Genomic DNA, 25500 nt, shown 5'->3' with positions numbered 1-25500 from the left:
GTTGTGGCGGTAGCAACTGAGAGAATGACATACAGCGGGCCAAAATGTGTTTCACTGGCAGGGCATCTGGGCTCACGTCTAATGAAAGGATCAGGAGCTTGAAGTTGAACCACTGTACTTTCATGTTGTGAAAGTAGCAAGTTGAGACTGTTTGAGTATCTAATTAGTATCCCTCCTGGTTGCTTCCCCGTGGAGGTATTCTTGGCTTGCCCGAATGGGGGGAGACCCTGAGGCAGACCCAGGAGACTATGAAAGGGATTGAATATCCCTCCTCGCCTGGGAATGCCTCGGGATGTTGTGAGATAGAAGGAAGTCCGGGTGACATCACGGCAGTCTTGACCTGTACAGGTGGTGCAAAATGGAGGGATAGATGGCTAGATGAGAAAATAAATTGGACGAAAAGGGAGAGGAGAGTTTGAAGGTGAAGATTCGATTTAGTTTTATGTGGATGAGAAATGATACTAGATATAATTCAATTCATATTTTCCTGACAAACCCTTCAGTATCATTTTCTTCTTTGATACTTTATAGATACACGTAAAGGAGTCATTCACCTTTTATTAATCAAATTCCTTTTTATCTTGTTTGTGGAGCCTGGAAAATATTGTTTGTCAAGCAGATGCTATCAATAAGTGTCAGATTTATGGTACCTGACCTGTAGGTATCTCTGTGGGTGGCTGTTTAGGAAGACTGTGTGTGCTGTGACGGCTGTGTGTGTGTGTGTGTGTGTGTGTGTGTGTGTGTGTGTGTGTGTGTGTGTGTGTGTGTGTGTGTGTGTGTGTGTGTGTGTGTGTGTGTGTGTGTGTGTGGTGACTGGGAGGGGAGTCTTTGCAGGACAGTTTCTAAACTTGGGTGTTCTGTCCTGCTCCTAGTAGGGGGCCCAAATGTGTCAAGATACACCACCAGCTGTGTTTCTTTTAAACTCAAAATGTTACAAACCTGGACCACCTTGATGCTGCCTCCTGTCTGGATGATATGATGATGACACAAAGACTTGGACACCCAAAACGAAACAAAAAATCCAACTCAACAAGCAGTGTCCAAATGGTCATTCGTCTAAATGCAACATTTATTGGTGACTCCGACACCACTTCAAGGGGAAGCCACTCTTTTGTGGCCAAATGAAGGCAAAACGTGACCTGTAAAATAATTAAGTCTTTCACATCACTCTTAACAGCTCTGATCTTTAACATCAGTTTGGACAGCAAACCTGAGAAAACCTTTGTCCTTTGATGTGCACAAATTTAGTATCTATCTTAAAAAGACTGAATGTAATTTTACTTCAGTTAATCCATGCTGATTTTCTCTAATAAAATATTAATTATAAAAAGGTCAATTTCTAAAATTTAAGACAAATAATAGCCTAGTTTAATACGTGTGTGTGTGTGTGTGTGTGTGTGTGTGTGTGTGTGTGTGTGTGTGTGTGTGTGTGTGTGTGTTGCAGAGAGCGAGAGAGAGAGTTTCACCCTGGAGGCTGCACTGTGGCCCACCCAGGCAAAGTTAACCCTTTTGTTATCTGATTGTAAACCTCTCTGATTAGCAATGGATGGGTTAGTTTCTCTCCCTTTTGACTCCCTGTGTTTCTGCCTCATTCACGCACACGCTGATGAATGTCACAAGAAAAGGGGAAAAAGACAGGAGAGATTAACCACAAACTTGTTGTATGTGTGCACATGTAAAGACTGTGCAGAGAAAGGGTTAATGTTTGTGTCTGTGTATCAATAGGCCACACAGAGATTTTGGAGGCATAGGAATGCGCGTGTCCACCATGGAGATGCACAGAGGGGAAAGGAAATGTTGAAGGGCCTCGTGTGTACGTGTACTTGTTTGCGTAGTTGTACAATGAAGAAATACTGCGTTGCATTTTTGTCATGATTTAAAATGTCATGTATGGGTTCGGGGCGGCACGGTGGTGCAGTGGTTAGCGTTGTCGCCTCACAGTAAAAAGGTTCTGGTTTCAAATCCGGGCCTGGGCCTTTCTGTGCGGAGTTTGCATGTTCTCCCTGTGCCTGCGTGGGTTCTCTCCATCTTCCTCCCACCATCCAAAAACATGCGTCTCAGGTTAATTGGTGGTTCTACAAATTGCCCTTAGGTGTGAATGAGAGCGTGAATGGTCCTTGTTTCCATCTGTTTCTATGTGGCCCTGTGATGGACTGGCGATCTGTCCAGGTATACCCTGCCTTTGCCCAAAGTGAGCTGGGAACCCCGCCCCGTGACCCTGTTCAGGATAGATTATAGATAATGCATGGATGGATGTATGGGTTCAATGCATCGATCTGCAAAATCTCCCACCATATGAGAGTTGTGCTCTTTTATTGGAGTAACTGGAAACAAATGTTTCTATAAGTATCCAATCTAAAAAAAAATTGAAAAAAGCAGGCAACTTAAACTTTAATTTGTTTGTAGGAAAGCAGGATGGTGTTGTGCATTTGTATGAAGGGCCATCTAGGGTTGCATATTTCAAGTGGCTTTGAATGTTAGTGCTGAGTTATGGCGCTGGTCAAGGATACATATATTTACACCTGTCCCAACAAAAAAAGTTCTTTTAAAGCACATCTCAAAGGAGTACCACAAAGAATGACATGGATAACATATAGAGAAGCATTCATTGTTAAATACAACATTTTGTTTCATCTGTATTCTGCCTTCAGATGTACCTGTTTCTACTTTGGAACTTTATTTATTTCATTTTCAGCTGTGTGTTTGACAGAGCCTGACCAATACAGGATTTTTGGGGCCAATACTGATATCAGGAAGTAACAATTTCCGATATCAATACATTGACTGTGGTTATCAAACACAGGTGAAAATATTTTATTATGGCAGGACATTTTCCAGTTTAAAGATAAACTTTATTGTCCAAAATGACATGAGTGCATTGAAACAGTGAACTGTACTGGCAATGTGATCATTTTTATAACAAAAAAAAAAAATCACAAATAGAACAACTTCTAAATTATGCCAAGCATTTTATTTTGCATTGTTTTGTAAAAGATAGTTGAGCCCTTACCGATATATTTGTGATAGGCCAATATTAGCCAATAAGATCATCCAAAACGATTAATCAGTCATCACAGTGAAATCATAGTTGTCCAAACAATTTCAACAACACTTCATATTATTTCAGCAGAAGAATATCCATGTTTCACTTATTTCTGACTCAAATGAAAACTACACGATGTGAAGTTACAATAGAGTGTTTGACTAATATATATATATACTGGTTTTAACCACAAATAATATATTTATACATTTATTTTGAAACAATAATCATTTATTAATCATTTATCCATCTTATAACAATTTACACAAATAATATATTCCACACACACACACACACACACACTTCCGTTGGGTTGCACTCTTCCATCAGATGTGCCATGCTGGCCTTTTATAGACATGTTGAGATTGCAGAGATTGCCTGAGAGATAAATGTAAAACCATCCAAACACACTCACACATAAACAGTAGATGCGCGCGTACACAATCAAAACCAAAAAACTGACAAACACGCACCGATACCACCACATACACACACTTCAGCACCTTCCAACAAACACGCACGCAGGCAGCAGTTGAAAGCACATAGATTTGGTCACACACAGACTCAGGCGTAGACGCTGTTGCAGCCGAAACACTGGTTCCCACGCACCAGACTACAGGGGAAGTGAAAACAAGAGCAACAGGAACCGCCACACTGAGAGGGAGGGGTGGGAGAGAAGGGGGGTGGGAGCGGGGGAGTAACGGAGAGGAAAAGGAGAGAGAGAAGTGAGAACTGTTGTGATGGTACGGAGGTAAAAAGAGGTGAGAGAAAGAGAAGTGCAATGAAAGCAGGGGAGTCAGTGATAGGAAGAAAGACAAAAAAAAAAAAAGGACATCCAGTATTTGAAACATATTGTAGAGGGAAACAAATCAGTTTGTGTGCAAGTGAGATGAGTGTTTGCCCAGTGAGGAAGATTGAAGAGTGAATGAGGAGGGTGGTTGGGGGCGGGGGGGGAGCAAGGCGATAGAAAGACTTGTTGTCTGTCCTTTGATCTACAAAGAGAGCTGCGGGCTGAGAAACAGGAGGAATGTGAGAGGTTGAGACACATTTATTGTGAACCTTCTCTGGATGTGGGCCTACTTGTATCTGCATTTGTGCATGTTTGAGTGTATGAGTGAAATAGGATTGATCAGGGTCAGGCTATATGTTAAAAACCCAGGAGATAACAGAGGATAGTTTTTATAGCTTACGCCTTCAAACCTTAATTTATATGTCGATTTGCATTTGTGCAGATGGCCACAAATATGCTGAACGTCATATTTATACTTATACATATACTTTTACAAACCTGCACACGTTTCTCGCCGGTGCCGCTCCTTCTTCATTTGTGTGCTGTCTCTGTTCATGTGACATTGATTCGGGTGACAAAACAGGGGTCGTATTTGTGTGTCCTGCGGTTTCCCACTCACCCTCCCCTTCAGAGACATGAGGGAGCGACAGCAAGAAGGGGGGGAGGAGGAGACAGTCGGGAGAGGGAGGGGGGGGGGGCATTCCATCGGCACGCCAAGACATTCCGAGGGAAACCATCCCAAATATTTCCCACTGTGTGTGGCTTCACATCTCCTGTTACACACACACACACACACACACACACACACACACACACACACACACACACACACACACACACACACACACACACTCTCACACACACACACACACACACACACACACACACACACACACACACACACACACACACACACACACACACACACAGTTTGAGAAAGGGGTAGAAGTACAAGCACTGGGAGAAAGTGTAGTTCACACACAGCTCACTGTCTTGTCCACACACTGTACAGGCAGTTAGTGGGTGCAGTTATAAGTGACTGATGGGCTTTTGTCTTAAAGGCGATGTGTCTTTCTGTCTTGTTGTTGTGGAGCCAAATCAGGAAATGCCTTTGTGATTGCTTGTGTTACTCTACTGTGCAACTTATGAATCAGTGAACAAGTAAGACATGGCCACAAATCCTATGTAGATATTATCGCTTCACTGGAAATTAGCAGCTGACTGACCACATCATAATTCATCTGAAATACAAAAGTATTCCTGTTTGTTTCCTCTTTTAAGTGATTTAAAGAGGAAACCGTCTCTTAGGAATTAGTCCAATGCAAAGTAAATATCTGTCGAATTTTAGAGTGTTGTATTTTAGGTAGGGGTGGGGTATGTATCAACATTATATCAATGTAATGATATGAAACTAGATATCATCTAAGATGTACGATATCCTAATATTCTGATGACTTAAAGTTGTCTTTTGTATTTTCAAGGGTTCATTATCGTAAAGTTTCTAAACTTCCCAGACTGTTCTAGCTGTTCTATCTTTTGCCTTTACCCACTTAGTAATTACATCCACATTACCGATAGTTATCTATCTAAAATCTCATTGTGTAAATATTTTGTGAAAGCACCAGCAGTCACCGCCACAATATTGTTGCAGTATCAATATTGAGGTATTTGAAGAAAAATATTGTGATATTTGATTTTTGTCTATATTACACTGCCCTAATTTCAAGTCATTTACAGAGTTATTAGTATAGAATTAACAATAAGAATATAGGCAGATGATTGATATAATTATCACAATTATCACAATTTTGGTAAAGATACATTCCTAATATTTTATATATATATATATATATATAATAATATAATATAATATAATATATCATTATTGGCAGCAGCACGGTGGTGCAGTGGTTAGCATTGTCACCTCACAGCAAAACGGTTCCAGGTTCAAATCCGGGCCTGGGCCTTTCTGTGCGGAGTTTGCATGTTCTCCCTGTGCCTCCATGGGTTCCCTCCAAGTACTCCGGCCCCCTCCCACCATCCAAAAACATGCGTCTCAGGTTAATTGGTGGTTCTACAAATTGCCCTTAGGTGTGAATGGTCTTTGTTTCCATCTGTCTCTACGTGTTGGCCCTGTGATAGACTGGCAATCTGTCCAGGGTGAACCCTGCCTTTGCCCAAAGTGAGCTGGGATAGGCTCCAGCCCCCCCGTGACCCTGCTCAGGAAAAAGCAGGTATAGATAATGGATGGATGGATATTATTATTGGCAAATGTGTGTAAAATCAGATATAGAAGAATCAAAGGGATGTTTACTCACAACTGTGTTCCAATATCAATCAGTCTGTTTTATTTGAAGTGCAGAATCATAATGCAACATGATCTTGATACACTTTACAATCACAAATAATATATAAACCAGAAAATACATCAAAATAATAAACAATCACAGTAAAGCATCAATGTTTTATATGCATTGCTGAGAATTTTACAGAGCAGAATTTTTTTTTAATGATATGAGTATAATATACTGTATCAAAGTCTGCACTTCATCGTTGTTTATGGATTATCTCAAGAGCTCATTCTTTCTGTTCGTTGTTGAGAAAAAGTGTATTGAGGATATTTTAATCTCGACTGCAAAAAAGGAGCAGTGAAATGCTGAAGTCTTGTGAAGCCAGCAGTTTTCTGGAAGTGGTGTGAAAATCCCACAGAAAAAGTCTGCAGCTGTCAGAGCAGACTCAATAGGAGATACACATATGCACAGATTGATAAGAAGGAAGATGAGCCATCACTCATCAAGTATTTAAGAAATCAGGCCGGCTCTTGTTTCCCACAGTTAAGTTGGCCCTAGGATAGCATAGCAACGCAATGACACCTGTGCATGCATGATATATATCTGTGTGTCTGTGTGTCTGTCTGTCTGTCTATCTGTTTGTCTGCATGCTTGTGCGAGAATATATAGTTGCTCAAGTGCCGCTGAGGTTTCTCTCCGCATTCAGAGGGGATGAATGTGTGTATAGGTTGTTTGTTATGACATTAAATTCTAGATGTAAGAATCAATCCAGTGATAATAATCTTGAATGGCCAACTTTTTGGTATTTCTAGCTTCCCCTGTGAAAGCTTGCTTTGTATGCAAGTATAAATGGTAAATGGACTGGACTGCACACACACAGTGCATTCATGCCTTAGTGATTGGCTGAGATAAAGAGAAAGCATAGTTGACTGTCAATCATATAATTCATCTGCAGTTAAACAAGAGACATACGGGTTGGCGTGAGCACCTGCATTATGTGATCTGTATATTTAAACACAAATTTAGTAACTACAGAGAGATACTAATCTCTGCTCTGAAGATGAAGCAAGTGATTCAAAATGGCTTATGCAGTCAAACAAAGACTTCAGTAGATGGTGGTGATAATCTGTCAAGTCGAGGAGGAAGACGTTCTTTCAGGTTGGACGGCAAACCTTTGAAATTCTGCGAAAACATGTCTGCAGAACATATGGGTGTTTTTTTTTTACTGTTTACTGCCCCGCTTTCTTTGCTCATGTGCTTCCTCTCATGTTTTCTTTCTGTTTCTCGTTCTCTACTTTATTTCCCATCACTTTGTCTGAACATCATGTCTCTGTTTGATTTCTTCCCCTTTTCTTGGTCTGTTTTCACATTAAGGCAAACCAAAAAAATGTTCCATGCTCGTAGATTTAACTTTAAACTCATCATTTATCCATGAGCAGATTTTCACAGGATCATTTCATATGCACGTCATAATATATATAAACATAACACAATGAGAATGCATACATGTATGCTACAGTTGCACAGTTGTATATAATTTTTTTTTTTTTAAATCCCTTTCCAGCTGTGTTTCACCTTGTCGAATTTACAACATTTTTAAAAAGGTATCCTCCTCTGCTCCCCAACATTTCTATCTCTCTCTCCCTCTCTGTATAAATATCCTTGTCACCTTGAGTTTGTCCCTCTCACTTTCCATCTTCCCTGCTCTCCCTCACCCACAGTTCTCACCCTGCCTCCCCGCTCTGCTCCACTCCCAGTCTCACTCTCCGTTTCAGATTAGCCAAGGCGAGGAATCCGGTGCAGCCGGCAGCTGGAATGTCCTGTTTGTCTTGCTCTATTTGTGTGTGTGTGTGTGTGTGTGTGTGTGTGTGTGTGTGTGTGTGTGTGTGTGTGTGTGTGTGTGTGTGTGTGTGTGTGTGTGTGTGTGTGTGTGTGTGTGTGTGTGTGTGTGTGTGTGTGTGTGTGTGTGTGTGTGTGTGTGTGTGTGTGTGAAGCTGGTGAGGCTGGTGCTGCTTTTTGATTTTGATGTGTTCCATTGTCTGAGAGCCAAGCTGCTTCCTGCCCCTTGCTTTCCCCAAAAGCCTGAGAGAAACAGAGGATAAAAAAAAAAGGAGGGGAAAAAAGAAGGAGAGAAATTGTGAGAAAAACAGGACTGGGACAGGCTGAGATGGAGAGAGAGAGAGAGAGAAGGAAGAAAGTGGAAAAGGAAGGCGAAAATAGCAATGGGTGATGGCTAGGAAGAGAAAGATAAGGGCAGGAAGTGATGAAGGGATGTAAACTGGAGGAGAGAGTTGGAGAGGGAGGAAGAGAGGTGAAAAGGAAGGAGGGAGAGCTTCAATAGGGCTTTTCCTCCAAACACCAATACAATGAAGTAGTGCGTAATTTCCCATGTCCCACCCCTCAACACACTCACCGCCACACACGCACACACGGACACACATGCACACAAGCACACAAAGTTTCTCATAGATGATAAAACTTTATTTTCTGTATTCAAGCAGTCATACTTTGGCCTTTCTCTCTCTTGCATCATCTGTGTTTCTGTGGTCTGTGTGTGGTCTGACACTGCGGACCGCACAGCCAATCCTGATATGAAAGGATGAGGACTTATTGGGGAAAAATTGATCAAAACAGAGTGATAAAGATAAGGGAAGAGATGCAGAGGAAGAGGATGTCTGAGCAGTGAGAAATTAAAATAAACCAATTGCAAAGTAAGAAAATGCCAAAGGAGAGAATAATTCAAAATGCCTTTTGGGTGCATGTTGTGTGTGTGGTACATTTTGCCTTGAAAATGTGGACATGCATAAATCACTTAACATGTGTTTGTGTGTGTGTGTGTGTGTGTGTGTGTGTGTGTGTGTGTGTGTGTGTGTGTGTGTGTGTGTGTGTGTGTGTGTGTGCGCGCGCGCGCGTGCGCGAGTAGCTGGCTGGTGGAGGAGCTTTGACGTGGCAGAGCAGCGCATTCCTGCTGGGTGGTGATGTCATGAGAACTAGCTCTCCACTTGCAGACAGACAGCCCTGTTTATGTTCCCCTCCAGAGGAGAAACCACACTGTGTGTGTGTGTGCGTGTGCGTGTGTGCGCGCGTGTGTGTGTGCGCGTGTGTGTCTCTGTCTGACTGTGTTATTGGCTCATGGGGGAGGTGGGGAAGCCAAGAGGCACTCGAGAGGGTCTACTTTCCCCTGCCGCTCAGGGAGAGGGAACCACTTACTGATGCCTTCCTCTCAAACATGCACAGAGAAAGAGGAAGTTTCTCATGTTTTGCAGAGCACAGTAGCTGCACAGCCAGACTGTGCTGCTGTGAGCGATTGCCCTCTGCTTCTAAATAGTATCCTAAGGGAGGCAGAATTCTTCGCAGTATAATAACAAACCTTGGGTCGGCTAATGACCATAGCGCCACACAGAATGCAGATCTTACGCCATTAAAATTGCATTCTTGCACACTGTGTTGTGAAAGTTAAAATGTTGCATTTCTTTAGGTTTATGAGGCAGGCTAAAACCATGATTAGGGCCTCCTGATATATGAAACCAGTTCCAAAAGTAGGTCAAAGATTTGTTGATTGTATCATATTAATATGGCCTACCAAAGTGCATTGGATTATCTTACCCAGGTTCTTTAAAGATGACCCATGATTTTAGCTTCTACCACTAAAAGTGAAACCAAATAGGTAACTTCAGAAAAATGTTATGAGAACTAGCCCTAACATTTGTGTTCTCCTCTCCCAGATACTGCTGCTATGATTGTCTTTGTGTCTGTGGTCATGGTTTAATGGTTTCCCTTGCGATAGTGAAATGTGATCTTTGGTCTTTGCAGCTTTAGTGAAGCATAGATCATTCTCCCACACTCCTCATGCACCACAACATCCAAGCTTATTCTACCCGCGCTGCACCCAACCTCGATGATAAAGAACTCTTGTCAGCGGTGCTAATACCTGCCAGTGAGAAATAGCTGAGAGGTTTAGGGTTGTTATTATCACAACTCCGTGGCACACGGACCCACTTTAGTAGCTCGGGTAACTCCTCCACATGCAGTCATGCTTTTGGGGCAGCCATGCTTGCTCGAATGTGATATGACAAGTGACCTCTTTTTTTTTCAAACTAATATTTTAAGTGTTTTTTTTGTGTGTGATCTGATTGCTGGAGAATGAATGACTTGATTGCAGGTTTAATCTATGAGTGTGAGCATTACATCATTTTTGGACTGATAGATTTAAGACTGCATGGTACCTGTTAATTGTCAGTTGTACCTAATTTCCTATGAAGCTTGAAGGGTTCTGGATATTTTAGTTTAATTACAAGACCAAACTGTATCACAGGACCCTTCTCTAGATGATAAACTAAAACTTCCTATATATAGTATATAATTGCATTTTTTTTCTTTCCATGTTTAGGACACAAGTATCCATTTTGGTTGACGTGTGACGGTTATAAAAAAAAATTTGAGAAGAAGAGCTGGGCAGGTTTGCGCTTACAGTATCAACATCCTCTATTGCACGAAAGTTGTCGTCGATGTTTTCCTAATGCAAGGTTACTAACGGCATCATTTTAGCTATCGTTCAGCTCATGATTGCCGTCTTGCTGCAGGATGAGTGTGTGTGGTCTGTTGTCTGTGCTTAGAGTCACATAAAAGTTCGGGATATTGAAATTCTGTGGTTGTATGTGTCTTCCTGTCTCTTGTTTATAGAGTTTTGTGACTATTAGGACAAAAAAAACAAAAACAAAAAAAGATCTGGAACAGATTTATAATCTTTGACTCCTAGTTTTATAGGAATTGAATAATGTATGCACCTGTAGAACTAAGAATCCCAATTGATGATAATTGCTTATATGACAAACTCTGATGTAAGAAGCAAATCCAGATCTTAGTTCATGGGAACTGGTTTCAGTTCAAGCCATTAAGCAAAAACTGATTCACACCTTCAGTGTCATGTGAATATGGTTGATGCAGCTGATAGCATAGAGACCAGTAAGGCCAGGAACCACTGTCCTACATATTTTCACAACAATAACCCCATCCGTCCCATACGTATGTGCACGCTTGCTGTTAGTGCAAGCCTGTGTGTGTGTGCAGTTTCCGAGAATGAGCTGCGTCAACAATTAAATTTAAACCTTACGGAGACAGAGATAATAGATGGTAAACCCCCCCCCCCCCACACACACACACACACACACACCCACAGTCTGTGGTCTGTGGACTAAACGACAGAATTCTGTGTATTGGGTTTCAAAGTAGTGATGTTTTGCTGTTTTTTTTTCACTTGTCTCATGGGTAAATTTGTGAATGTCATCACTGTGTGTGTGTGTTTTTTTTTTTCACAGTTCTGCACATTTCAGTGAACATTACTGAAATGTCTGATGTGCGTTTGTGGTCGCTGTTTGTACGTGCACGTATAGGTCTGTGGAATGTGAGGTCAGTTCAGCCTTTAAAACCTCAAACCATGTCTTGCAGTGGTTCTTCCCAAAGCCTACAGTTTGCGTGATGTGATGCTATCAGGAAGTTAGAAGTCTGTTTGCTTTGGGAGCTCCAGGCCTGGCGGGCGCACACGCACACATTTTCTCTTGTTTTGTTCTCTCTGTCTCCTCTGTTACTCAGAGTCAGATTAAAGTGAGAGTCCTAGCGGGATGGGAATGGTCAGAGGCACACACCCCCTCACCCTTGGGAGCGAAGAGGTAGAAGGCTGGAGAGGTCAGGCCGCTTGGCCTGGGAAAGGCCTGAAAAAGCAATGGGGAGGCACTGAGGATAGATAGAGTAGATAGATTGATAGAAATCGGAAGAGAAAAGAGCAGAGAGAGAGAGAGAACGGGTATATGACAAACAAACAAAACAACAGAGGGAAAGGAGAAGAAATGAGTTATGGGTGGTGGTGTGGAGGGTCATCAGAGTAAAAAAAAAAAAAAGAAGAAAGAGAAAGGAAAAATCTGACTGATAGACTGAACGAGAGATAAAATAAGAAGGGAGGCCGAGACTTGGATGTCTTAGACTTCGGGGCTACTGAGAGACATGCAGGATATAAATGGAATGGAAAATTAGACCCACAGTAGGTAAAAAAACAAAACAAAAAACGATGATGCGCCGCTTGCGTCTTTTCCCCGTTTCCTTCTCCTCCTCTTGGAGGCCAAAGGAAAACCCGTGATTAATGTTTCTCATCGGAACTGCATCCCAGCATTTCAACTAAAGTCATAAAGCCTGAGGAATTTGTTTGCACACGTGTATTTGTGTGTGTACTCTCTGGAGACCGCAAGCATTGCCTACGGACCAAATACAAGTAAATACTAACTACGAGCAGCTTTGATACAAAGGGATCCTGAATATTTAAGTGCTATTACGTGGTTATTGGAAGGAATCACATCTCTCGTATCCATTTTGTATGACAGAGGACCATTTATTAAAGCACCGGTACATGCAAAATGAAAATCAAGTGGTTTCCAACGATATGTAATCAATAATAAGGGTCTTATTTTTTGTGCTGATTCAGAAAGTTACCCTGCCTTAATTTAGATGTAATCATGAACGAGTATTATTGCTCTTATTTTGGGGTATTCTCATTCATTTTAGTACACAAATGTTTGAGCCTCATATTGATTGAAAGTAATTTTTGCATCAATATTTTAAGACTCTGAATGGCAACTATTTCAACTATCTCATTCATTCATTGCACCAAACACTTGTGTTTGTACGTGTGCTTTTAGAGGTGCGTGGTTGTGGGTGTGACTGGGTGTGTGATGGTGTAGTATTACTATGCTGTTTGGGTGTGGGTGTTTGTGGTAAGGGTGTAGCCTTTTTTCGTGGGTTACTGCTATCTAGTAACTTGGACCATTAAATGTGTGTGTGTGTGTGTGTGTGTGTGTGTGTGTGTGTGTGTGTGTGTGTGTGTGTGTGTGTGTGTGTGTGTGTGTGTGTGTGTGTGTGTGTGTGTGTGTGTGTGTGTGTGTGTGTGTGTGAAGGGGGACTGCCAGCATGTCCCACCATCTCAAACCAAAGCCGTATATCTATTAATTAATTAATGTAACAACTGCAGCCACCCAGCGTCCCCTTTGTTGCCGGTGGAAACCAGAGGTGAGTAGAGTGCCTGGGTACCTGTCTGTCTGAATGATCCCATGGACCTCCTACGCACGCACACACACACACACACACGTGCGCGCGCACACACACACACAAATACACACTCGCAGGCCTCCTTGGACGCAGGGAACCCTTTCTTTCATTCTTTCCCTCCATTTTCCTGCTGTCTATTTTGGTCAACTGGTGGCCCGTTCCCACAGTGCTGTTGTTCCCATGGTTATCGCCACGGAGATAGCGAACGGGGGGTCGGGGTGGTGGTGGGCTTGACAGAGAGCGGGAGAGACAGCGTTGCTCTGTTCGAAGAGATAGGGGGCTATGTGGCTGCAGAGGAGGTGGGGGTGAGGCGTGGTGGGGGTGGATGAAGGGTGTGGGGTCGAGTGTGTGTGTGTGTGTGTGTGTGTGTGATGCGTAGCTCCCACTACCATCACAGGTGGCCAGTGAGGATTCAGCCAGTAGAGGTTTTTGTTTGCGTTATGATTTTTAATTGGATTTGCTGCCATGTGATTTTTAATATCCTTAAAATTGTCCATTGAAAAGATCAGTTGTATGGATTAGAAAGTATCTTTCATGTTTGATTTTAATATAAGATGGTAATATACATCTGTCTACCCTCATGTGAGACATTTTTTTACTGAGTGCGGATGCTATTCCTGTGATTGAGAAGTGAGGTACGGTGCAAAATTGAGGTGGCAAAGGAAGATGTGGTGGGGGGGGGGGGGTAGTAACTGGTCAGGGGGTGAGGGCCAGCGAAAGGAGAGAGAGCAAAGCGAGCATAGGAGGGGGGAGGAGGGGGTTGCGGGGCTCAGAAAGAGGGACGGATTCAGTTCCCACACTTCTAATTACTGTGTCACTGGAGACTGAAAGGGGACTGCCCCTGGCCCTAGGGAATTTTCTGGGGCCGGTCGCAGAGAGGGTGCAGCGATGGAGGGAGGGAATGGGACAGAGGAGGGGAGGAAGGGAAGGAAGGGTGGAATTAAAGGGGCTGTATGACACAGGAACTTTCTCCATCATCCTTTCTTTTGGTTTTACCTCATTGCGTTCACACTAGAGGTGAACCCCTTCACCGCGAGTCCCCCCCCCCCTCCTCTATCCAAATACCCCAACCTCTCACCTCCGACCCACTTCTGCTTAACCCTTCCTTACCCTCCTCCACCTTCGTCCTCTCTTTCCCTTCGGCCTTTGTTCACCATCGTGTACTGCTTCCTTTTTACCCCCACACCCTCCTCCCCCTCTACCTCTCCGCTTTTCTAATGCTGTGAGCCTCTCCTGCGTCGCCTGTTGACATGAACAAGGCTACCAGAGACACTTTGAAGTGAATTTGAACACACACACACACACACACACACACACACACACACACACACACACACACACACACACACACACACACACACACACACACACACACACACCAGTGTCTTATCCTGTATCATTATTGCCACTTAACCCTGAGCCCTTTTCGTCTTTTATTTGCCTTTATCTCACCCACCCGTAGCCTGTCCCTGTGAGTTGTCCTGATAATACACATAATGACTCTCAGAGAGACATAGCTGTGTCAGTCTGTCTGTATGGGTCCATATGCTCAGCAGAGGTTTGATAAGAGTTTGAAGCAGTAATGATGTTGCTATCTAGCTCAGCATCTCGTGACCAGTTGGTCCCCAAGAAATCCCTGAGAAAGACCAGTTTCTATCCTTTGTTCTGCAATACATCAGGTTTTTGAGTCTTTTCTTGTTGGGTATTTATTGATCAGTTAAGGGATTGATCAAAATTACATCTTTTGTGTTGAGCAATTGTCTGTTTTGGTTGTCGGACTTTGTGAAAGAAAAAAAAAAATCTGCGTCAGGTTCATGTTAAATATACATTAAAAAATTTTTTAATCATTTCCATGAACCAAGTTTTATGTTATAATTTCAAACACATCTAGACAGAAAAGAAAGCCAGTGCTAACCTGGCTTGAGACTTCTTCATAAGGTCAGAAAAAAGTGGCCATCAGAGCAAACGATGGAAAGATTTGCCGGTAAACTGAGCTTGAAGAAATGTTGATACATGTCATGACTGAGAATTAACTAATTTAATTTAATCCAGGGCGAGACTTAGTCACACCATAAAGCCTGGCTCCACAGATGCCATCAAACTTCAAAAACCCTTGGCTTTGACAAAGCTGATGAAAAGCACATCTTTAGCTTTCATCTTTTAGAGGAGGGCTGTTGTTTGCTCATCACGTCTAACATCAAACTCACTGAGTCTGGTGAAAAACTGATCTGTGGATGGAGCGTCTGCTCCGTGCTTCTCTCTCGAATAGCTGTGGTACACTTATGATATTTTAGCTTTACTTGGCAGAGTTTGCACTGCACTTCATTTTCTTTTATTCAAGGTGTCCCATACAGACATTCTTTAGTTATCTTTGCATGTTTCTGCTGTTTGTACTTTAGTATCTAATCTCACAGAGCCACACACAGTTTACTGGTTCCAGGTAGTAACGGCTCTTTTTTCTTCTTTTGTTGCTTAATGGCAATGGCAAGTAAAAAAATTTTTATGATTTAATGACTTCTTTATGACTTTATACTTTTTTTTTTATACTAATACATTTTCTTTATTAGACTGAACACTGGTGTATTTAATTATAAAAAGGACAAATCTTAAAGGTTTTAACTACAATAGTTGATTCATTATGATAATTGATTTTAACAATTTCAGTGTGGAAGCTCATTCCTGAACTTTGGTACCAAATTATGTATCAAAATAATCTAAACTTAAAGATGCATTTATCTTACCAGCTTTCAACTGTGTCTTACAGTCTTCATTCAGTATTCCGAGTATAGAAATGTGGTCATGTGACAGCAGGTGGTCATAAACGGAGAGATGGTCTTCAGCTTTGCATGTCATTGGCCTCCTTGATCTTCAGATTGCACCATATTACCATGTATAACTAATCGGGACGATAAAAACAGTCCAAAAGTGGTGCAAGGCTTAACAGTGAAGTACGAAGAATTAAGTTGTAAGTGAAATCCAACAAATGATGAGGTCTCACCATCGTCTAACTTTGTGGGCTTTTTTAAACCCTGTTGTGACAGACATGATCCATCGCCGCGTGTTTGTTGTGAAGGAAGTCCCACATCTGATAATGCAAGCATTCGACTTTGAAACCATCGGACAAGCAGGCTGGCATGTAAAATGATTTGTCGGTACCCTACTCGAACATCGACACCTTGCCTGTCAAAGCGCCACGTGGTAGAGTCGTTTCCTCTCCATTCCCTCACAGCTTTTCAGGAGAGAACAGACCAGACGAGCAGCAGCCACCACTGTCAATATTTACAGTCCTGGATGAATCACTCAGCATTACAATAACATTCCCTGCGTGCCTCTACATCAGGAAGAGATTAAGAAAAAAGGAAAAGTGAGAGAAGTGGTGAAGAGGGGGGGCTGGAACGGTGAAATATGCGCCAGCAGCGATAAACGTTGAGCAAAGGGATCTGCTGGTGGCTCTCCCATGACGAGGCTGTGTGTACGTGTACGTGAACAGATGTAGTTCAGGTTGATGGATTCAGTGGGTGGAATTTCAGTTTGCGCGTGTGGGTGTAGTGACGGTTTGAGAACTGTTAGCGCATGTCGAGGAAAGCTGTGGATGTCGTAACGTCGGGTTGAATGGGTGCAGTGAAGGCATGGGAAAAATTTGTACTTGGACAGTTTTACTGTGGAAGCATGTGGAAACGTCACGCTGCACAGGCAAACCGGGAAAAACATTTGGAGCAACACGTCTGTCTCAAAAAGACAAATGTCAACGGACCGTTGCATGGACGCTCTGTGTTTTAGGGAACCAGTTGTCTTTAATGCCCATATGACAGCACCACAAAACCCACCATTTGTCTCCTCAGCAATTGTGCAACAATCAAAGGAAATTGGGCAGAAAAGGCAAAGTAAATGACGTTACTGGCGTTTATTTTATGACAAAAGAGGCTCTTTCACAACACAGCTGCTCGAATTTGAACCATTTATCATGTCAAATGTACATACTGCTGCGAAAGTTATCTTATATTTGTATCTATTATACAGAAATCACAAAAAATCTTAAGATTATGAATTAGCTTGGAAACTGAAATTTGAATTTATGATTTTACATTTGCCATCTGTTTCATTCAACAATATATGAGAGAACCTGCACAACTTGGATCCTTGCATTGGTATATTTTCAGTAGGATTTATGTTTGGCTCATTTGCTCCTTATGAGCAAATTACTGGAATGACTTCGACATGCAGCTGCAGCTGCCCATTATTTTCATTATTGGTTACAATGGAGATTATTCGGTTCAGTCAACTGTTTCTGCTACAAACTGTCAGAAAATACTTTTAAAAAAACTTTACCTTACACATTTTCCCCTTACACATTTTCCCAGAAGCAAGAGTGACATGTTCAAATAGCCTTTCTCCCACTCAACCGTCTAAAATCCAAAGATATTCATTTGACTGACCTTTAAAACTGAAAAAAACCTGCAAATATTACACTTTTGCTTGAAGTAAACAGTCAATTATCAAAATGAGTTACTAATTGTTTGAGCTGTCCTTTGGAAACCGTTTACTGAAACTCTGCAGCACAGAACAGCTTCGAGCTGTCATAAACTGACACTAACATGATAATTCAACAGTATTAATACTCGGTAGGCCAAGTGTCTTATGTCATGCACCACGTTAAGCTTTGCCCCTCCAACTTAAAATGTTTAGTCTGGTTGTTTTAGTTTTGGGTTCTAGTAAAAAAAAAAAAAAAAGCAACATATCAATAGAAGCTGGCCAATGGTTTAATCCAACTTTTTATGTTTTTGAGATGAGCTGGTTTTATCCCTCTTCAAAACCCATCGCCCAGCGAGCAGCATTGTCAACGGACCTTTTCAGCTCGTTGTTTCCCTGAGCTGTTTGGCTTAGACCGGCCCCAGTTATGTGGCATCTGAAGAGAGAGGAAAAGAGAGTACTTGGGGAAGGAGAGAAAGAAGAGGTTAGAGGTGAGAGACAACCAGAGAAAAGCAGAGAGAAATTGAAGAAAACACTGGAAGGGGGTAGATGGAGCTTCAAGCAAGACATAGTGGAGAAGACATGGGTTCAACTGGAGAGAGAGAGGGAGAGATAGAGGTTGAGGTTGAAGGTTGAGTGTGTAAAAAAACAGAATGGACTGACTGTGCCAAGCCAAGGGAAAGCATTAGTGCTATTTGTGTGACGGCTAGACTGTTATCTGCTAGACTCTGGACTATTATCTTCTTCATTACCCCTTTTAGTGAGCACCAATAAAGACGGACTAAGGGAGCAAGGGAGAGAGTGAAGAAAAGGCAGAAATGCTGAGGCCAAGTGGAGGGTGAGAAAATGGTCGAAAGTGCAAAGCAGAGTTGACGAGAGAAAGAAAGAAAAAAACGGATTGAGCAAGAGTTAACAGAATAAGGGAGGGACTCCAACAAGCAGAGCAGAAAATGTGTAACGTTTCTCCACATATTGTGAGGGACAGTCCTGGTGGTGCCTCATCTTGTGAAGAAGCTCCCTAATGTAACACATTGACAGTAAATCAAGTAATGGTTAATGATGCCAATATAATTGGTGTAATTTCCTGCACCTGCACTGCATGTACATATCATACACAGCTTTTCAACTTTAACATAAAATAATGTAGAAGCAGCGTTTCCCACACAGACTTTACTTGGGCGGGCTGCCCAAGTATATTTGGCGGCCCATTTCAGCATTTGTTGTTTATTTATAGTTATGTATTTTTTATTTAATCTGTCCGAGATAACGACTCTCAACTAACGAGTGGACAATCTCCCCTCGCTCTCCTTTCCCTCCTCCCCCAATAAACTGCATGAGTCCCTGTATACACATCGGTCACAAGCCATGCCACCACAAGTCAATTCTCGACCCTATAGGAAACACCAAGAGGCATATAGTATCATAAAGATAGATTTTTAAATACAAAACCACAGTATACATACAGAAAGTTACCTTTTAACTTAGTTAAAGCCAATTTAAAAATATATATATACAACTGTAAAAACTGTATATATACAGTTAAAAACCATTAAAAAAAACTAATTCTATAAAGTGTTCAAAAACATATTGAGAAGTAATTATAAATGTCTGAAAAGATGTAAAATAAACAATACAATCACATCAAGGATTTTCAGTCGTACACTGTGGATACTGCATTTCATGTATTTACGAGATGATTTAAATGAGAAGAGATTAAATAGGTTTCTACTGGGTAAACAGCCGTTAAAATCAGGACATAAGTAGTGAAATAAACAGCTGTGTTTTTGTCAACAAAAATATTTGAAAATGAGAGCACAGAAAGAGAACCTAATTCATAACCATAAAGAAATGGAGAGGGGGTAGATGGGGTCTCTACGGACAGAGAAGAGCACGAGCAGCGGCGTTGGAAAAAATGCAGCATCATGAGTGAGAAAATATCTGTCTTGAATGATTTGAAAATGAGTTCCAACAATTTGCAGCACCTCCGATGTGTTTACCAATGTCCACATTGTTGAAATACAGAGCGTGTATGCTCACGCTCCGATTTACAGCAGGAGCAGTCGTGTTCTTCTTGGTAATTTGTATTCCTGGGAAAATCGGGAAAGACATGATGTGACTTCTATAATTTGTGCTAATGCAGGTGAAATGACCGGGTTGCAACATGAGTCAGGGAAGGGTGTGCATTTGTGCGAAAATTGCATGCGAGTTTTTACATCTTTTGCATGCCTGTGCAGTGTGAGCGTGTGTGTGTGTACATGTGTGTGAGCGAGGTGAGTCAGAGGAAGGTGTGTGTGATGTCAAGCCCAGACAGGCTCTGCTGTGGTCCAAGTTCAGGTTGCTGTCAGGTGGTAGTGGTTAGTTATCAGAGCTGGTAATTATCTCAGACTGTTGGGCTGAGATACTGGCCAGATACCCTCAGGATACTGTGGGAAAGTACATTTAGTAGGTCACGGCAGTGTTTACCATCATGCTCCTGCCGCAGCGGAAAAGTGACCCTTACTTCCCCCTTTCCGTTTTTAGGTACTGTACATCTGGGAAAAATGTATTTTGAAGGGATCTACCTTCGTGACAAAATCTTAAAGAATAAGAGTAATGTCACAACTTTGTTATTTGTTTAATTAGAACTTTGTTTTCATTTTAAAGAATTGTCCACCATATGTTACTCATCATCAGTTAACTTGCATGTTTTCTTCTGTGACTGATCATTATTTTAAACTTTGGCTCGAAATGTATTTCTCAGTTGTATATTCCACTGTTTTTTTTTGGAGACTTTTCTCTCATTTCATTACATTGTATACTTTATTTACTTCGTTGCAAGTGACCCTTTCTTTAGGATATTCTGATGAACAGTATGTCTGTACAGCTCATCTGAATTCATGAAATAATGAAGCCATCTACCATTATCCTATCTTCTGGTTTTCCGCATTAGAGGTTTGGTTGTAGTTGTGTTACCTAAACCTTGTTAAGCTGCATTTCAAAGTCTCACGGTGTCTTACAGGAAATGTGACGTACAAAGACAGATTGATTTTTCCTTGTATGTGCAATGAAAGTATTTATATTTTCAAGTAACTACTTTCATAAGTGAGGAGAAATGATGATTCAAATAGGGTGCTTGATTTTGTGACCTTCTCTCACCTCTCTCTCCCTCTCCTGCACACTGGCAACTAGTGCTCAGGCTTTATTTTCCACTCAAAGATAAGAGCTTGATTTAATGATTAACACTGAAATGATGCCAGCTTTTTCAGTGCTCGAATACGAAATGAAGTAAGATGTTTCCACTCCAGTTTGTGTCATGTCTAAGATTGTCCATCCAAATCACGGACTGTTACATGAACCTCAGGAACGTGGGAGAGAGCAAAAAAAGATCAGTGCTTTGGGCCGGTGAGCTTCTCCTAACTCATTATTTACTCATCATTTGTACAGAAGTGAAATACAGTACTGAGGCTGATTTTTCCATTTCAGCATGTCGTCCCACTTACAATCATTTTCCATTTTAATAATACCTGACAGAATGACAGGGAATTAAAGATGGCACTACTGACTACTGACATGATGGCAGACATGAAATGATGGGAACAAACAATGAACCTCTGGTTTTGAATGTTTTCTTTTGGTTTCTATGGAAGGCATACATACTGTAGTTTCTAGAAGAAAAAAAAAAAAAAAAGCTGTCGTCTTGTATGCAGTACATATATTTTAAATCTTGGACAGTGGACTTTGAAGTATTTCTAACTTTCTTATGGATTTACATATAAAGGTTCGATGAGACCAGCTTTTCAAAAGGAGACGATGGTGCAATTCCTGCTCCCCTCTCACTCTTCGTCTCTCCAGTTCCCACGCTGCCCCTTACCTGACTTACCCAAATTTGAATGAAAACATCGGGACCCAATTGGCTGGTCCATAACCATGTGACCCACGTCGGCCCTAAAAGCACCGCCTTTTGAGATTGGCCGAGGATTTTCCCATGGGAGCTGCCTACAGAGTGTGTGTGTGTGTGTGTGTGTGTGTGTGTGTGTGTGTGTGTGTGTGTGTGTGTGTGTGTGTGTGTGTGTGTGTGTGTCTGAGCACGTTAGGGATAAAACAAATCCCCCCCCTCCCACCTCCTCTCCACTATCCCCCTTTTTCTGCTCTTTTTTTTTTTTTTCCACCACCTAGCGTCCTTTGAAACACAGTATCACACTTCAGATAGCCTTTGTTGTCACGGCAAGGAGCATTCGAGGAGCGAGAATGTAGGAGGTTCCCTGAAAACGACTGAAAGACAAAGAACAGGCAGTAAAACAATGTAGCAACAGCCTAAAACTTTGTGGAGTTAGATATAAATAGAAATTACTGTATTCTGTTTGCTATTTTTGGGACACTTTTGATCTCAACCTGTTGTTTAAAATTGCAATCCACCTGATGATCTCAAAGAACATACTCAGTCTGTGCAGACAGGTTTTGTACTAGAACTAGTTTGACAGTGAGTCTAGTGCTCTACAGCCTCAGAGAACGCAGCTTCATAAGCTACATCCACACGAATACGTTTTTGTTTTCCATTGTGTAACTCTTCTTACTATTACACCTAGTGTTCACACTACTCACCAGAGGTGCTTTCCAACCCCTAAAACTGAGACTTTTGAAGACCCTGTTGACCCCTTGTTAGTTTGAAAACCCAGGGACTGCACTTTAGTCCAGTGACTTTTTAAAACCACGAGACCTACGTTTACTTCCTGATTGGGTCTTATCTGTCACTTGTCAGCAGTCACGCCGCTAATCACGAGTCCTTTTTTTTCCAGAAAAAAACAAACAACATCTACCATGACTACCATTAGTTCATTCAACAGTTGCAAAGGTTGTTGACCTCTTTGTGTGTGCTAGCAGCCATTCAAGTCTGCATTTCATAATACTACCACTGCCTACGAGCTCATATTTGAGTGATTTGCTGCATTATCAGCTCTTTGTGGAGCGGTAGTAATGTACTGTACTATGTGAGCTGTCAGACTCAGTGAGCTGCAGTGTTTGTTGGGCTCGTTCCGTTTAGACATGAGGAGTGAGATGAGTTGGGTAAGAATGAGGTCGTGGCACAGAAACGGATGGGTCACCATGGCATGCTTGTGATGTGTGTACTACTGTGGACGGAGATTTTTTTTTTCCCTAAACGGTACAGACAGATGTTGTTGTTTTTTTGTCACTGTTTTAAAAGGACAATGCATTAGTGTGGACATAACTTTACGCTTGATGGCAGCGTGCCTGCAAACTCCAGCACTTACTGCTGTAGAGTAAAGCTGCTGTTCACAAATATGCTTAATCTCCAAATCTGTTAACATCGCTTTGACGTGTGTTAATATCACTGCAAATTTAAATTATTTATCTTTCTGTATCACTTGTTAGTCTAAAAGATTCCTGCAGGATCTTTGCGTTTGTAAGTCAGTGTTTTGATGAATTATAGAATTATTTCCATCCAGGTTGCGTGTGTATGAGATGGTGTGCGTGTGTGCCTGCCTGTCCGTGGCTTAGCCTTGAGATTTCAGAGCAGGTTCTGGCTTGCTCAACTCTGGGAAACTTCGAGCTGAGCAAATAGCTCGGTCTGTTTTCCTGGCTGCCGCCGCACTTGTATGTATGAGCCATGTGTACACGCTCTGAGCCTTTGTATGCATGCGGTTTGTGCGCACTACAGTGTAGCCTGTGCAGATTGTAAAGTGCTTTGTCTCGCGTGGTTCGTTTTTTTTGTGTGCTGTTTGCATGTTACGTGCGTGGTGCGTTTGTGCATCCACTCGGAGATGAGCTTCATTCCCGCAGACAAGACAGATTACACCTCTGCCATTCCCACACCTCCACTGTCTCTTGCCGTTTTCTCCTCTCCCGACCTCCGTCACCACAGAGGAAAACACTGCTCTGCATGTGCTCATAGAGGAGGAGACATACTTCAGTGTTGGGTGGGTGTATGCGCTTGAGTTGCTCCTGATTTTTTTTCCCAGGTAATCTCTTGGGAAGGATTGTGCTTGTGAGCGAGGTTTGATTTACAGCCCACCTCTAAGTGGAATGCTGTTTGCTGGGTGGAGCTCAGGTGTATTGACAGGGCTTTTAGCACTGACATGCTGTCAGGATGGCTTACAGACAAGTGTGTGTCCACGTTAGGGTCCGGCAAACAGGAGGTCACTAATGTCCCATCAGGGAGACCTTTACCATGGAGAGGGACAGGACAGCATGGACATGTGAACATTACTGAGGCGTGAATGCTGTCTACACAGACACACGCACGCACACACACACACACACACACACACACACACACACACACACACACACACACACACACACACACACACACACACACACACACACACACACACACACACACACACACACACACACACACACACACACACACACACAAACAAACACTTTTCTGATCCTGCTGTAACACTTGTGCCCTTTCACACCAAAGCAAGAACCTGGGAAAAATGTCTGCTTGATGTCGGTGTGAATGGGTCAACACAAGTTATCAGACTCAAGCATTTTCCGGGTACTTTTACTTTGGGAACAGGGGGAATTTGGTCTATACAGTTGACATAACGTTACTAAGGTGAACTTTGAATACATATACCGCCGCTAAATGACTTGGAGGATTCAGAAGTTACTTTGTACTCTGGTAGGATTTTAGTTTCTAGAGTTTCAGAGGCAGATCGCGTGTTAACACTGATCACCAAGTTGTTTATCATTTGTCTGCAGAGCCAAACCAACTGGAGGTTGTAGTCTATGTCACGCACTGGGTGTGTGTGGGTGTATGCGTGCACGGGAATGTGACTTTGAAGTGATCGTATTAAATACTCCACAATCTATATAAGCCGTTTTTCCGCCGTGCGGTACAGCTCGACTCGACTCTACTCACTCAACCAAAATGTATGGATGATACCTGGTACTTTTTCTGTATCACCTCCATCGAGATTCCAAGCGAGCTGAGCCGGTACTAAAAGTTGACGTGAAAACACCGTGTTTGTCGACTTAAAGGTGATGTCACAGTAGTTTCATGCAGCGTCACTATGACGACCAGCTACACTGAGGTAGTACTATCCACGGTGGAAAACAAAGTGCAGAAAAGAACCTGGTACTAAAAGCTCGTAGTGTCAGGTGGACCGTGGAAAGGGCCATTAATCTGTATCTTAATATGTTGTTGTTATATGTCTGGAATATTGTCTCTAATGGAGACATTTATGTTTTGTAGGCATTTTGGTGGAAAAGACACAGTTTAGGAAAACACTATTAATTGAATTATTAATTATAAATTCAGGGATGAGATTTTTATGGTCAAATTTACATGTTTATAAATTAGGGAGTCTGTTTTCAGTCTCATTTGGTCTGCATAATATTTACATCAAGGCTTAAATTGATAATTGTAGTTTTACTAAAGTTGAAAGTGTGATTTACATGTCAACAAGTTATTGCTGGTTTTGCCATTAGAATAAAGATAAATGTAAAAATGTGGCACAAATTTAAACTGAATCCATCTGTTTTTACTTATTAAAAACAAAAACATTCCCGGAATGTTCTTGCGTTTTGTTTTGTTTTTTAGGCGTGTAACAGTGATCAGTATGTGGCAATTCCCCAAAAGGACATGCTCAGGATGTTTAAAGAGAACGGTGAGTCAAACCCTTTTACCTTCATGAAATCTCACTCAGTAATATGGGAAAGGCTTTATTTTTTATGGATTATTATGCTAATGAATAAAGTATATAAGGATGTCTCTACATGCCATTACTCCTGCTCTTATTGTGTTGGCTATTACAAAACCCTTACTTTTTAGGAATAAAGTCAGAATATTATTGTGTTTG

At 41.8% G+C, this 25500-nt stretch overlaps 2 protein-coding genes across 3 annotated transcripts in view; one reads left to right on the top strand and one right to left on the bottom strand.

Annotated features, from left to right (window-relative positions):
* Positions 1 to 25500, bottom strand: part of LOC138623814 (ER degradation-enhancing alpha-mannosidase-like protein 3) — a 131553-nt gene that overhangs the window by 64531 nt on the left and 41522 nt on the right. The window lies entirely within an intron of this gene.
* Positions 1 to 25500, top strand: part of exd3 (exonuclease 3'-5' domain containing 3) — a 41478-nt gene that overhangs the window by 14341 nt on the left and 1637 nt on the right. For both annotated transcript variants that reach the window (XM_069703535.1, XM_069703527.1), the window contains exon 19: positions 25242 to 25308. In XM_069703535.1, the coding sequence (XP_069559636.1) occupies positions 25242 to 25308 (67 nt within the window). The remainder of the gene's footprint in view (positions 1 to 25241; positions 25309 to 25500) is intronic.

This window comes from Brachyistius frenatus, unplaced genomic scaffold, assembly GCF_029030835.1.
Source record: "Brachyistius frenatus isolate BFR_SWC_R1_liver_20210118 unplaced genomic scaffold, ASM2903083v1 Contig_3, whole genome shotgun sequence".
NCBI lineage: Eukaryota > Metazoa > Chordata > Actinopteri > Embiotocidae > Brachyistius > Brachyistius frenatus.
Note: the sequence above shows the minus strand (reverse complement) of the source record. Positions and strands in the feature narration are given on the sequence as shown.